The 15636-nt window shown below is 51.0% G+C and overlaps 1 protein-coding gene across 2 annotated transcripts in view; it reads left to right on the top strand.

The window, feature by feature from the left end:
- Window positions 1-15636, top strand: part of ipo4 (importin 4) — an 89705-nt gene that overhangs the window by 15367 nt on the left and 58702 nt on the right. For both annotated transcript variants that reach the window (XM_067976974.1, XM_067976973.1), the window contains exons 5-12: window positions 235-364; window positions 1321-1500; window positions 7726-7791; window positions 8899-9000; window positions 10686-10769; window positions 11945-12106; window positions 13373-13426; window positions 15203-15312. In XM_067976974.1, the coding sequence (XP_067833075.1) occupies window positions 235-364; window positions 1321-1500; window positions 7726-7791; window positions 8899-9000; window positions 10686-10769; window positions 11945-12106; window positions 13373-13426; window positions 15203-15312 (888 nt within the window). The remainder of the gene's footprint in view (window positions 1-234; window positions 365-1320; window positions 1501-7725; window positions 7792-8898; window positions 9001-10685; window positions 10770-11944; window positions 12107-13372; window positions 13427-15202; window positions 15313-15636) is intronic.

Raw genomic sequence — 15636 nt, 5'->3', positions numbered from 1 at the left:
TTTAACGTGCTGCCGCTAATGTTCCGCTATGTCGTGGCACTGTGCCGCTCTAAATGGAAGCAATTATTTCCAGCAGATTGAGGGATTTAGTTGCTACCTCTGTATCCTTCCGTTCTCTCACTGTCTGTTGTAAGTGAGTCTGGTTGGAAGTAACTCTTGATGTGTTGCCGAGTGGAAGTTTCCACCGTTCGATTCTCGCGGCCCGTTCTCAGGTCCATTTCGTTCCCCTTTCAGACACAAGGTACGGCACTCGGTAGCCCAGCTGGCTGCGATCATCGTCAAGCACGAAACGCCAGAGAAATGGCCGCAACTTCTTCAGTTTATAACTCACTGGACCAAGAGCAGTGTTCCTGAGGAGAGACAGGTGTGTAAGGTGGGGGGGGAAGGTGACGCATTCCCACATTCTCATTATGGCAGAATGCGATTACACCTGTGTCTTGTGTCTAAAGAAAAACGACCATTCCCCAAAAAGATTGGTGATGGTGTGACTGAGGTCCAGTGCCAACTCTCGGTAGGTTATTGCACAGCTGGCAGTGGGCTCCATCATTGAGTTTTTTTCTTCCCTTTCCTCTCCTTTTGATGGGGTGCAGTTCCTGTACCTCCCCGGAGTGACCAGGATGATACCAGGGCTTAGAGGGTTAAATTACGAGGGACAGGTTGCATAGACTAGGCTTGTGTTCCCTCGAGTGTAGAAGATTAAGGGGTGATCTAATCGAGGGGTTTAAGATGATTCAAGGATTTGATAGGGTCGATAGAGAGAAACTATTTCCTCTGGTGGGGGAGCCGAGAACAAGGGGGCAGAACCTTAAGATTAGAGCCGGGCCGTTCAGGGGTGATGTCAGGAAACACTTCTTCACACAAAGGGGAGTGAAAATCTGGAACTCTTTCCCCCCCCCCCCACCAAAAAAAAAAGCTGTTGAAGGCTGGAGGTCAATTGGTGCTTTCAAAACTGGGATTGATCGATTTTTGTTGGGTAAGGGTGTTAAGGGTTACGGAACCAGGGCAGGTAAATGGAGTTAAAATACAGATCAGCCATGATCGAGTTGAGGGGCGGAACAGTCTCGAGGGGCTGAACGGCCTCCTTCTGTCCCTGTGACCATTCGTCATGTGTGAGCCTAGCCGACGAGTGTTGGCACACGATTCGCCCACGGGCAACGACCCAGTCCAGTCCTCGCACGTGTCCAATTGACGTCCCTGCGTGCGCTCCGGCGGGAGGGGTGGGTGTTGTCACTGGATCGAGACTGGGAGGGGGGGGTGGTGGAAGCTGTGGTCAGCGAGCGGCAGTAACTTGGTGCGTTTTCCCTCGGGCGTGGGCTCCAGGTCGGGATGCTGCTGCTGAGCACCGTAGTGGACATCAGCACCGAGTCGTTCAAGCGCCACTTCCGCGAACTGATGCGGCTCTTCCACCAGACCCTGGAGGACCACGACAACCCGCTGGTGGTCTTCTACACCATTCAGACACTGACTGCCGTGGTCTCCTACATGGGAACGGACGAAGTGGTAAGTGTCGCCTGCCTGATGGGCGCGCTGTGATGTTTGCGCTGCACTGATCAAACGTTACTCACGTCTTAATGGAAACCCACAACAGATACAGGAATTGCTGAGCGGGAAGACGACCGAGGTCCATCCAGTTGGCTGCCTGCCGCCCTGGTCGTCGTGTGCTACAGCGACAATGGGAGTTGTCGAGCAATCAATCTCTATCAGTTAGCCTCCAACGGACCCCAGACATGAGGCGAGGGAAAAAGCCCCCAGTGGTGGAGAGCTTTGGGAGCCACTGGTCCAAGTCACCTGTTCCTCCCGAGCCTGGTCCACTTACCCCACCTCGTGTCTCAAATTACTCATATACTGTAACCTGAACTGTTACTTTCTGAAAGAAATTCATCTAATTTGCACTTGAATGAATCAATGCTAACTGCTTCGAATGTCTCGCCTGTCCCATAAATTGACCACTCACTCACTGAAATAATAGGACCGATTTTAACCAGGGGGGGTGCCAAATCGGATGATAAAATTGATGGGGGGGGGGGGGGTCAGTTTGCCGTCAGGTGCCCACGGAAATGGTCCCCGGATTGCAGGGGGGGTCGGCAAGTCTGCGATCCGGAGGGGAGTGGGGGGGGGGAGCCCAGGCAGGGCAGGCCCATGGATATCCTCTTGGGGCCAGGAGGATGTCTCCTGTTCATTCCTGGCCCACAGGGAACCGTAAACATTTCTTCAACAACTGACCTGGGCCTGGATTCTCGCTCCGACCAGCTTTTACTGGCAGGCTGCCGATTTGTGCGGGCCGTAGCCGGGGTAAAAATGGCGATGACGCCGTCGGGACGCGACGCTACCATTTAAATTAGGCCCCAGCTCCAGTAAAAATGATGGGGGCAGGAACGTGTCAGGAAAGCGACGCGAATCCCTCCCCCGCCATCTTACTCACCCGTAGATGGGAGGGTTTAAAATCCCCCCTTCCAGCGCAGGCGGTGTCCTCTGCTTCGACTGTTCCGGACAAGGTCAAATAGCTTGTCACAGTCTACATTATCTAGTCCCTTTAAAATCCTAAAAACTGCCAACACATCACCTCTCAACCTTCTCTGTCGCAGTGAGAACATGCTCACTCTCCGTAATGGATCGTCGTAACCCAATCCCTCCATCCCCTCAATCGTTCTGGTTGCCCTCCGCTGTATCCTCTCTCAATTGCTGCTTTTTTACAATGAGGGCTTATTACTGCAATCATTGTTTCATTCAGAACTGGTCTTCCACCAGAGCGTGAGAGTACAAGAGGGGTTTTACATTATATACTCAGCGAGTGCCCTGTGGACCCCCATCTGTGTAGAATATATAGCTCCCTTGGAACCAACGGACTCACGATGATCAGTGACTGGAGACCACAAGCAGTGAGATTGTGTTTGAGTCATGGTCGGCAATGATGAGGCATAGATCCTATCCCTCAGATCTCCATGTTATATCTTAAAATCAACCCTTGTTATCATTTTGCTTGGTTGTGGAATGGCTTCAGGGATATTACTGCTGTACTCTTGTGCACTAAACAGTGTTTTAAATACTTGGAACTTGCTTTTATATTTTTCTACTTTTATTTATTCTCACACGCCATGGTCCGTTATCCCCCCCCCCCCGACCCTGCCTGTGGTCCGTTATCCCCCCCCCCCGACCCTGCCTGTGGTCCGTTATCCCCCCCCCCCGACCCTGCCTGTGGTCCGTTATCCCCCCCCCCCAACCCTGCCTGTGGTCCGTTATCCCCCCCCCCCCCCCCCCCCTGCCTGTGGTCCGTTATCCCCCCCCCCCCGACCCTGCCTGTGGTCCGTTATCCCCCCCCCCCCGACCCTGCCTACGGTCCGTTATCCCCCCCCCACCCCGACCCTGCCTGTGGTCCGTTATCCCCCCCCCCCCCGACCCTGCCCACGGTCCGTTATCCTCCCCCCCCCCCGACCCTGCCTGTGGTCCGTTATCCCCCCCCCCCCCCCCGACCCTGCCTGTGGTCCGTTATCCCCCCCCCCCCCCGACCCTGCCCACGGTCCGTTATCCCCCCCCCACCCCGACCCTGCCTGTGGTCCGTTATCCCCCCCCCCCCCGACCCTGCCTGTGGTCCGTTATCCTCCCCCCCCCCCGACCCTGCCCACGGTCCGTTATCCCCCCCCCCCCCCCCCGACCCTGCCTGTGGTCCGTTATCCCCCCCCCCCCGACCCTGCCCACGGTCCGTTATCCCCCCCCCACCCCGACCCTGCCCACGGTCCGTTATCCCCCCCCCCCCCGACCCTGCCTGTGGTCCGTTATCCCCCCCCCCCCGACCCTGCCTGTGGTCCGTTATCCCCCCCCCCCCCCCCGACCCTGCCTACGGTCCGTTATCCCCCCCCCCCCCCCCCCCGACCCTGCCTACGGTCCGTTATCCCCCCACCCCCCGACCCTGCCTGTGGTCCGTTATCCCCCCCCCCCCCCCCCGACCCTGCCCACGGTCCGTTATCCCCCCCCCCCCCCCCCCCCCCGACCCTGCCTGTGGTCCGTTATCCCCCCCCCCCCGACCCTGCCTGTGGTCCGTTATCCCCCCCCCCCGACCCTGCCTGCGGTCCGTTATCCCCCCCCCACCCCCGACCCTGCCTGCGGTCCGTTATCCCCCCCCCCCCCCGACCCTGCCTGCGGTCCGTTATCCCCCCCCTCCCCCGACCCTGCCTGCGGTCCGTTATCCCCCCCTCCCCCGACCCTGCCTACGGTCCGTTATCCCCCCCCCCCCGACCCTGCCTACGGTCCGTTATCCCCCCCCCGACCCTGCCTACGGTCCGTTATCCCCCCCGACCCTGCCTACGGTCCGTTATCCCCCCCCCGACCCTGCCTACGGTCCGTTATCCCCCCCTCCCCCGACCCTGCCTACGGTCCGTTATCCCCCCCCCGACCCTGCCTACGGTCCGTTATCCCCCCCCCCCCGACCCTGCCTGTGGTCCGTTATCCCCCCCCCCCGACCCTGCCTGTGGTCCGTTATCCCCCCCCCCGACCCTGCCTGTGGTCCGTTATCCCCCCCCCGACCCTGCCCTGTGGTCCGTTATCCCCCCCCCCCCGACCCTGCCTGTGGTCCGTTATCCCCCCCCCCCCCGACCCTGCCTGTGGTCCGTTATCCCCCCCCCCCCCGACCCTGCCTGTGGTCCGTTATCCCCCCCCCCCCCCGACCCTGCCTGTGGTCCGTTATCCCCCCCCCGACCCTGCCTACGGTCCGTTATCCCCCCCCCCCCCGACCCTGCCTACGGTCCGTTATCCCCCCCCCCCCCGACCCTGCCTACGGTCCGTTATCCCCCCCCCCCCCGACCCTGCCTACGGTCCGTTATCCCCCCCCCCGACCCTGCCCTGTGGTCCGTTATCCCCCCCCCCCCCCGACCCTGCCCTGTGGTCCGTTATCCCCCCCCCCCCCCCCGACCCTGCCTACGGTCCGTTATCCCCCCCCCCCCCCCCCGACCCTGCCTACGGTCCGTTATCCCCCCCCCCCCCCCCCCCGACCCTGCCTGTGGTCCGTTATCCCCCCCCCGACCCTGCCTACGGTCCGTTATCCACAGACCACCTAATAGTGGAAAGCAGGTAGAGATGAAATGTTTAAGCAAATATGTGAAATGAGTAAAGGACTTAGAATAATAATCATGGGAGATTTTAACTATCCCCAGTAAACTGGCAAGAAGATGTAGATAAAGGGGTATAGGGAATGGAGTTTTTACACTGTGCAGGACTCCTTTCCTACCCAGTATATAAAAAAACCCTACAAGGCAGGAAGCTCTGCTGGATCTAGTAATGGGAAATAAACCAGAACAGATAAGAGAAGTAAGCATATAGGTAATAGCGATCACAACATAATATGGTTTAAGATAAAGATTGCGAAGGACATAAGTAAGACAAAGACCAAAGTAATAAATTGGAAAAAAAGCTGATTTTCAGGAGATCAGAATGGAACTCGGGGAAATAAACTGAAAAATTGACCGATAAACACAAGAAATCGAACAGCAGTGGGAAACATTTAAAACGGTGATCAGTGGAGTCCAGGAGAAATATATCCCACTAAAAAGCAAGAACTAGCCAGTAATGACAGACCGTGGATGAATAAAGCAAAAGGCATACACTCAGTACACATTCAATAAAGGAGAGTATGATAAAAGGGAATAGGAAAAGTTTAGGACAGAAGCAAACAATTAGGAAGTCAAAGAGAAACTACTGAATTAAATTATCAAGGAATATAATAAATATTAAAGTACTCTACAGATACATAAATAACAAAAGGACGATCAGGATAGGGATCGGGCCACTAAGGGATACACACAATAAACTCACAGGTAATAATGAAATGGCAGAAATATTAAATAATTACTTTGCCTCATTATTTACCAGGGAGACTAACATGGTACATTAGAAGAAGAGATCATAAAATATATAAAGACATTTAAGATAGAAAGGGGGGAGATAATTGATAAACTAATCAAACTTAGAGAGGATAAAACCCCTGGTCCATATAAAAATTCATTAGAAAAGGGAATAGTGCCAGAGGACTGGCGGACAGCTAATGTGATTCCAATTTTTAAAAAGGGAGTTAGAACCATTCAAGGGAATTATACACTAATTAGCTTAACGTCGGTGGTGGGAAAGATAATAGAATCCTTACTCAAAGATGTAATAGAAAGACATTTAGAAACCGAAAATATAATAAAGAATAGTCAGCACGGATTTCAAAAGGGAAGGTCATGATTGACTAATCTTATTGAATTCTTTGACGAAGTAACAGAAGGGGTAGACAAGGGTAATGCAGTAGCTGTAATATATTTGGATTTTTAAAAGGCCTTCGATAAGGTACCACACAGACTCCTGATTAAGGTCAGAGCATGTGGAGTCAGGGGACAGGTGGCAGAATGGACAGCAAGCTGGCTACAAAACAGAAAACAGAGAGTCGGGGTTTAAGGTAGTTACTCAGACTGGCAAAAGGTGGGATGTGGTGTTCCCCAGGGATCGGTGCTGGGACCACTGTTGTTCACCATTTACATCAACAATTTGGACTCGGGAATCGGAAGTACAATTTCAAAATTTGCGGACGGCACCAAATTGGGGGGTGTAGTTAATACCGAGGAGGACTGTGAGAAAATACAAGATTAATAAACTGCAGAATGGGCGTCTAATTGGGAAATTAATTTCAATATAGATCAGTGTGAGGTGGTACATTTTGGTCGGAATAATAAGGGGGCCACATACTGCTTGGATAGTAAGAGTCTAAATGGGGGAGAGGAGCAGAGGGATCTGGGGGTACAGATACACAAATCACTAAAAGTAGCGACGCAGGTTAATAAGGCCATAAAAAAAAACCAAGCACTGGGGTTCATTTCTAGAGGGATAGAATTGAAAAGCAGAGAAGTTATGTTAAACTTGTATAGAACCTTGGTTAGACCACACTTGGAGCACTGTGAACAGTTCTGGTCTCCATATACCTTGCTTAGACCACACTTGGAGCACTGTGTACAGTTCTGGTCGCCATATTATAAAAAGGATACAGAGGCACTGGAGAAGGTGCAAAAAAGATTTACAAGGATGGTATCAGAACTGAGAGGTTCTACCTATCAGGAAAGATTGAACAGACTGGGGCTCTTTTCTCTAGAAAAGAGAAGACTGAGGGGTGACCTGATCGAGGTCTTTAAGATTATGAAGGGGTTCGATAGGGTAGACGTGGAGAAGATGTTTCCACTTGTGGGGGAGACCAGAACCAGGGGGGGCCATAAATATAAGATAATCACTAATAAATCCAATCGGGGAATTCAGGAGAAACTTCTTTCCCCAGAGAGTGGTGAGAATGTGGAACTCGCTCCCACAAGGAGTAGTTGAGGCGAATAGTGTAGATGGATTTAAGGGGAAGCTCGATAAACACATGAGGGAGAAAGGAATAGAAGGAGATGAAGTAGGGAGGGAGGAGGCTCGTGTGGAGCATAAACACCGGCATGGACCTGTTGGGCCAAATGGCCTGTTTCTGTGCTGTACGGTCTATGTAATCACCATAGACTCTATAGTCCATTATCCCCACAGACTCTGTCTCGAGTCCATTATCCCCTCCGACTGTGTAGTATGTGGAGGAGACCTCGTTGAAGGAATGAGGCCTCAGTGGCGATGGGGTTATTTATTTTCAGATGTTTCTAGGCGTGCCATGTTGGATTCCTAGCTGGACAGTCATCAATGCGTGTCGAAGTGACGCTGCCCTTTCCCTTCTCTCCGCAGAATATGATGCGTCCCATGATTCCAAAGCTGTTGATCGGGATCCAGACCCTCATTCAGCACAATCAGGTGAGCTGACCTTTGGGATGGGTAGCTGCAAGGTCGCCATAATCTCTGGGTTCTACACGATCCTGGTAATGTCCCTGCCCCCCACTCCCTCCCAGACACCGTTTGCTAGTTTCGCGCACCATCAGAGCTCGGCCAGTTTCCCTGACGTTGTCATCAATAGTAAACCTGAAAGGAAAAGCAGTAATAAAAGTTTTTAAAAAAAAACAAAGAATACAAGCTGATAACTTAGGAACTTTTTCTTGTGTTATTTTCAGGGCACGGAATCCCTCCTTTTCTGTTTCTTGGTCTCCCAGGCAACGTTGACTGAGAGTGCACACGGGTGGCCTCCTCCAAGGCTCCCGCCAATGTTACTCTGAGCTTCTTGTTTGGAAAAGCACGACCCTGACCCCTTCCGGTGAAACGGACGACTTTCCCTTGGATGCTTCCTCCCCACTGCAGCGTGACTGAGATCAGACACCCAGTGGTGTGTGTGTGTGTGGGTGGGGTGCGGTGCGGGCTGGGGAGGGAGGGAGGGAGGGAGGGCTCTGCCGCTGATCCTTAGTCCTGCAGCACGATTATCAGATTGCTCCAGCTTTCTGGATGTGATCGTCAAGTTGGGTAACTGGGTCCCTTTGATTTACGTCCACAAGCTCACGGTAACTTGCCTGAACGTTTAAGGACAATTTATCTCGCAGCGGACAAGGGACAAAGAGCTTTGTGTTACGGCGCTCAGCACATTGGATTTCAATACAGTAGGAAGAAAGTGGGACAGGTGGTCGCTGCAGTGAAATCTGCTCTTTGTGGGATCACTGATTTTTGGGAGGGGGACTCTTTACTTCTAGCAGACCCAGCAGTTTTTAAAAAATTTGTTCTTGGAACGTAGGCATCGCGGGCAAGGCCAGCATTTATTGCCCATCCCCTAGTCGCCCTTGATGGTGATGGTAGGCCTTCTTGGACAGGATAAACCAAGAAAGCAGTAGGTTGGGCTTGCTCAGGGAGATTGCAGTGTTCACTGCAAGGCCATCTCTGGCAGTTTGATGGCTGCTGCTGCACAGTACGTATCTTATTGGCTAGCTTTGTGGTATCTACATGTTCTGACTGCTTCTTTCTCTCTCTCTCTCCTGACAGGATCAGGCCAGCGAGGCAATGGAGGTTTTTGATGAACTGATGGAGAGCGAAGTATCCATCATTGTGCCATACTTGTCGCAGATAGTCCACTTCTGCCTGGAGGTCAGTGTCGGAACCCCACTGTCCCGGGGGCCGTGTATTTCTCTTAACTCTTCCTCCTGCCCCCCCGCCATTTCACCCCTTCCTGTCTTGAGATATGGTGCCAGCAGCCTCCAGTACCTTACCATTCTAGTTATTTTTGAAATGTGAACCTTCCTGGTGAGTGTGATTGGAATGTTGGACTATGTGTTTATCTGAGGTGAGGCACAGCTTTCAGCAGTGTGAGGAGTGCTTCAGTCTGCATCTAACCTCAGCTATATTGACCTGGGAATTCTTGATGGGGCAGTATTAGAGGGAGATTTACTCTGCGTTTAATCTGTGCTATACTGACCTGCATCTCCTTCACTGGACAGTGTAAAGAGAGCTGCGCCCTGCCTCTGGAAATGATGGACTGCAGATCACTTGGAAACTACTTTGGCATGTACTGCTGCTGCCTAAGAAGCTTTAGGTGATGGGCACCATCTTTCTCTCCGCTACCACTCCACTTTTTCTGCTGTTCCTCTTAACTGCCTTATCGGCATCCATACATTGAGGAAGGGTGGCTCGAGTATGGTGAATCCCATTTTGAAGTAAGAATAGGGAGAAGAAATAGGAATATAGGGAGCAGGCCATTCAGCCTCTCGATCTGTACCTCATCTCCATTTACCCGCCTTTAAAAGGAAAGAAAGACCTGAATTTATATAGATCCTCAGGACGTCCCAAAGCACAATATGTGCACAGCAAGGTCCCACAAACAGCAATGAGCTAAATGACCAGATAATCTGTTTTTAGTGACGTTGGTTGAGAGATAAATGTTGGCCCCAGGAGAACTCCCCTGCTCCTCCTCTTCGAAATAGTGCCGAGGGATCTTTTACGTTCACCTGAGAGGGCAGACCAGGCCTCGGTTTAACGCCTCATCCAAAGACGGCATCGGGCGATAGTGCAGCGCTCCCTCAGTGGGAGTGTCAGCCTGGATTATGTGCTCAAGTTGTCGGAATGGGACTTGAACCCAAGACCTTCTGACTCAGAGGCAAGAGTGATACCAATTGAGCCACAGCCGACACAATATCCCTTGATAACCTCACCCAACGAAAATCTATCCATCTCAGTCTTGACAATTTCAATTGACCCCCAGCATTCATAGCCTTTTGGGCGGGAGATGCAAAAGTAACAAGGTAATGTTGCACTTGCTTGGGTCGCAGTTGGTATATTGTGCCCAGCTTTGGGCACCTGATTATGGAAGGGTGTAAAAGAGAGGGAGCGGTCTAGGGTAGATTCACTAGGAGTTTACCAGAAACACAAGGATTACAGTTATGGAGAGCCTTGAGAAATTGGAGCTTTTTTCACTTGGAGATGAGAAGGTGACCTCCTCCAGCCCTACAACTCTCCAAGATCTCTGCTCCTCCGATTCTGGCCTTTTGTGCATCCCCGATTTTCATCGCTCCACCATTGGCGGCCGTGCCTTCAGCTGCCTTGGCCCAAAGCTCTGGAATTCCCTGCCTAAACCTCTCTGCCTCTCCACCTCTTTCTCCTCCTTTAAGTCGCTCCTTAATACCTACCTCTTTGACCAAGCTTTTGGTCACCTATCCTAATATCTCCTTACGTGGCTCGGTGTCAAATTTTGTCCTGCGAAGCGCCTTGGGATGTTTTTGTTGACTTAATGGCGATCTTGAAGCTGCTGTTCTTTTTCTCCTCCCCCTCCTCCCTAGATTGCAACCAACGCGGTTCTGGGGGACAACCTCCGAGTAAAGGCCTTGTCGTGTGTGAGCTTTCTGATCAAACTGAAAGGAAAGGTGAGAGGCTGTGCTATGCACTTGATTGTTCAATGTAAAAAGTTACACAGGGAATTGGGGATACAGTAGGTTGGAAATTGGTCCTTTGACCACAGGGACCAGACTTCAGATCCAGCCCCTCTCTCTGATGGGGGACTGGGTGGGGCAGTGAGTCCTTTCACTCTCTGGGTCTTGGGTCAAATCCAGCTCCAGAGGGGATGAAGATCTCCTCTCTGCATTGCCCAAGGGCCCTTAAATGGAGTTTGTAAATGCCTTAAAGCCGAGGTCCGGGACCTGCGGTTCTCGGCCGTACAGCTGCGGGGGTACTGAGTTACATAGAGCTGTGGTACCTAGTCTGTGCAGCTCACTGGCTGTCTTTGCACTGGTCGTCAGCGCCATCCCGTGTCCAATATTGTGAAATGCAGCCAAAAAGCACCGCAGCCTGATTACAGATAAAAATAAAAAATATCGCTGGAAAACCCCAGCAGATCCATCAGCATCTGCTCAGAGAAAGGACAGGTTAATGTTTCGGGTATCGACCCTTTGTCAGAACTGAAAACAAACTTCTGAAAAGGGCTGCACAATACAAAATTGCTTTAGTGAGCTGATTTTCCCGTAATCACCCATCAGTTTTCATCTCTCGGCAGAGTAATGCAGCCCACCGGTACTGAGCAGCCTGTCTGTGTTTACAGGGGCGTCTGGTGTGATAATCTGTATGTTTACAAGATTTTAAAATTCTGATCCTCCTGTTCAAATCTTTCCATGGCCTCGCGCCCCGCCCCCCCATCTCTGTAACCTCCTCCAGCCCTACAACCCTCCGAGATCTCTGCGCTCCTCCAATTCTGGCCTCTTGCGCATCCCCCACTTCCTTCACCCCACCATTGGCGGCCGTGCCTTCAGCCGTCTAGGCCCAAAGCTCTGGAATTCCCTCCTTAAACCTCTCCGCCTCTCTCTCCTCCTTTTGAGACACTCATTAAAACCTACCTCTTTGACCAAGCGTTTGGTCACCGGTCCTAATATCTCCTTATGTGGCTCGGTGTCTGATTTAAGCTCCTGTGAAGCGCCATGGGACGTTTACTTAGTTAAAGGCGATATATAAATGCAAGCTGTTGTTGCTGTGTCTGGCAGTCTCCATTGCATTAAGCTGAGTAATACAGCCCAATACTCAACCCATTATTTTACTCTTGCCCAAACAGGCTATCCTGAAACAGAAGCTGCTACCCAGTATCCTGAATGTGCTGTACCCCATAATGTGTGCGCCCCCACCCGAGGGGGAAATGGATCCCGAGGACCTTGATCTGGAGGACGACATTGAGGATGAGGTGGAAGCCCAGACTCCGAAACACTTTTCTGCGCAGGTACTTGGGAGGAGAGTGTAAACGTTGAGGTGAAAGAAAATGCCTAAATGGATCTTGTTCTGAAATGACTCTGTTCAGAGGGTAGCTCAGTCTGACCTCCTATAGTCTACCCTTCAGTAGCTTCATGTATAGGTGTCAGCCGTGGTTCAGTGGGTAGCACCCTTGCCATTGTGTCGGAGGTCGTGGGTTCGAGCTCCTCTCCAGAGACTCGAGCCCCATAATTCAGGCCCACTTACCCCGGTGCCAGTACTGAGAGCGCGAGGCACTGTCGGAGGTGTGCCGTCTTTCGGGATGAGACGTTAAACCCCTCAGGTGGATGTAAAAAAAATCCCATGGCATTATTAGAAGTAGAGATGGGGAGTTCTCCCTGGTGTCCTGGCCAACATTTATCCCTCAACCAACATCATTAAAAGATAAGATTATCAGGTCATTTATCACTTTGCTGTTTGTGGGACCTTGCTGTGCGCAAATTGGCTGCTGCGTTTCCAACATTAAAACAGTGACTACACTTCAAAAGTACTTCATTGGCTGTAAAGCGCTTCGGGATGTCCTGAGGTCGTGAAAGGCGCTATATAAATGCAAGTTCTTTCTTTAATGGTGAATCCCACACACGCGTGTGTGTACACACCCACTCGCACGTATACATACACCCACAGGCATGTACACACTCACCTATGCACGCACCCACAGGTACATACACATGCCCACATACACGTATACACGCATACCCACATGCATGTACATGCCCATGCACGTACATACACTCGCACATACATACCAATGTACGCACACGCACACCCATATGTCCGCGTGCGCACACAATTTTCATTCTCCCGTAACTCTGTCCTTTCCAAAAAGTGAGTGGTGCTCACTTGAATAAATGATGCAAACAAAGCTGTTCAATAAGAATGTATTGAATGGTCTGTAGCCCCCACTTGTTTTCTGAGATGGAGAGGGTGGGGAAGCCGCTGCCGCCCTTCTCGCAGTGCGTGCTGGCTACAATGATATTGCCAGCTTTCCTTTGTGGTTCCTATATGTATTTTTTTGTACGGGAAACTGAACCATGACTGCGGCTAGTCTTGAAAAGCACCGTTGTATCTCTGAACGCGGTCCCTGAATGTGATCGTCCTTAACCGCAAGCCCAAAGTAATTGAAACATCCCAACTCTCATGTTGCTGAGGGAATGAGCACTTGTGATTGGCTGGGCTGGGAGGGCTGCTCTGGATTTGGTACCAATCTGAAACGTGCCTCTCCCCTCTCTCACAGGTGATCGATATGCTGGCTCTGCATTTGCCTCCAGAGAAGCTTTTTTCCCAGTTGGTGAGTTACAATGTGACAGTGATGAGTGAGCCAGGGGTTGGGAGAGGGCAGCTTGGCTCGATGTGCTGAGGTACCAAACACTGAACTGTTCCGAGATCAGCACTTGGAATGATCATCGGGGGGTCAGGGTCAGTGTCCGGGAGACGGTCCAGGGGTGAGGATGTTCCTTCTGTTCCATTTATAGGGAGTGACCTCCGATTGTGGGGTTCTTCTCTTCATTTAATTACTGTCGCTGTTTCACACGTGTCTGTTCACTTGTTCAGGTTGCTTTGTCACAATTTTTTCTGCATAGAGTAAGTTTACATGGTAACTCCCTGAACACGACCTGTCGCTGGGGAATGACGCATGTAAAACGTAACGTCTGAACTGTCTTTACTACCACTACCATGACTACTACCACCACCACTACCATTACTACTACTACCACCACTACCATTACTACTACCACCACCACTACCATTACTACTACCACCACCACTACCATTACTACTACCACCACCACTACCATGACTACTACCACCACCACTACCATTACTACTACTACCACCACTACCATGACTACTACCACCACCACTACCATTACTACTACAACCACCACTACCATTACTACTACAACCACCACTACCATTACTACTACCACCACCACTACCATTACTACTACTACCACCACTACCATTACTACTACTACCACCACTACCATTACTACCACTACCATTACTACTACTACCACCACCACTACCATTACTACTACTACCATTACTACTACTACCACCACTACCATTACTACTACTACCACCACCACTACCATTACTACTACCACCACCACTACCATTACTACTACCATTACTACTACTACCATTACTACTACTACCACCACCACTACCATTACTACTACTACTACTACCACCACCACCATTACTACTACTACTACCACCACCACCATTACTACCACTACTACCACCACCACCATTACTACCACTACTACCACCACCACCATTACTACTACTTCTACTACTACCACCACTACCATTACTACTACTTCTACTACTACTACCACCACCACTACCATTACCATTACTGCTACCACCACCATCACCACTACCATTGTTCCTGCTATCACTACCACCACCACCATGCTTTTATATAGACCCTCCAACATTAAACACATCCCAAAGACACTTCACCAATGGACGCCGTGCCATGGAGGGTGAGATTCGAGGGGGTGACCATAAGGTTGGTTGAAAAGATGGGTTTTGAGAGAGTTTTTGAAGGAGGAAGGAGAGGGGGCGGGGAGTTCTAGAGAGTGAGGCTGGGACTGATGGAGGCTTTGCCATGAGTGGTGGTGTGATGGTGTGCACAAAAGGCCAGAGTCTGAGGACTGAATTGTGCGGGAGGGGACAGAAGGCAAGGGGGAGGCAAAGGCCGTGGAGGGAATTGAGGATGAGTTTAAATTTAACACGCTGGGGGACAGCAAGCCAATATAGGTAATTAAAGCTGATGGACAAGTGGGACATAGTATGGGAAATGAAATGAGCAGCTGAGTTTTGGACAAGTTAGAGTTTGTGGCGAGTGAACGATGGAAGGCACCGTCAAGTGAGGGCAGTTTGACCAAATTCATCCATTGAGGGTAGCTGGATGTAAAAGTAGTTTGAGGCTGGTATTTGCCCCTCTGGCTAATTGCTGTTGTGATAGAATGAATGAGGCTGCTCTGTGAATACCTCTTTCCCAATGCTAGTCATTCTCAACCTGATCTGATTGAGTGTTTATCTCTCATAGACCCCGCTGATGGAGCCAGCGCTGAGGAGTGAAAACCCGTATGAAAGGAAGGCTGGCCTGATGAGTATGGCTGTGTTGGCAGAGGGCTGTGCAGATCACATTCGCCAAAAGTAAGTCAGACCAGCTTTACAAGGGTGGAGTGTAAACCCCCATCAGTACACAGTGTAATAGGGTCTATAGACTGCAGTGTAAACCCCCATCAGTACACAGTGTAATAGGGTCTATAGACTGCAGTGTAAACCCCCATCAGTACACAGTGTAATAGGGTCTATAGACTGCAGTGTAAACACCCATCAGTACACAGTGTAATAGGGTCTATAGACTGCAGTGTAAACCCCCATCAGTACACAGTGTAATAGGGTCTATAGACTGCAGTGTAAACCCCCATCAGTACACAGTGTAATAGGGTCTATAGACTGCAGTGTAACACTGAA

This window comes from Heptranchias perlo, unplaced genomic scaffold (assembly GCF_035084215.1).
Source record: "Heptranchias perlo isolate sHepPer1 unplaced genomic scaffold, sHepPer1.hap1 HAP1_SCAFFOLD_118, whole genome shotgun sequence".
Classification (NCBI taxonomy): Eukaryota; Metazoa; Chordata; class Chondrichthyes; order Hexanchiformes; family Hexanchidae; genus Heptranchias; species Heptranchias perlo.
Note: the sequence above shows the minus strand (reverse complement) of the source record. Positions and strands in the feature narration are given on the sequence as shown.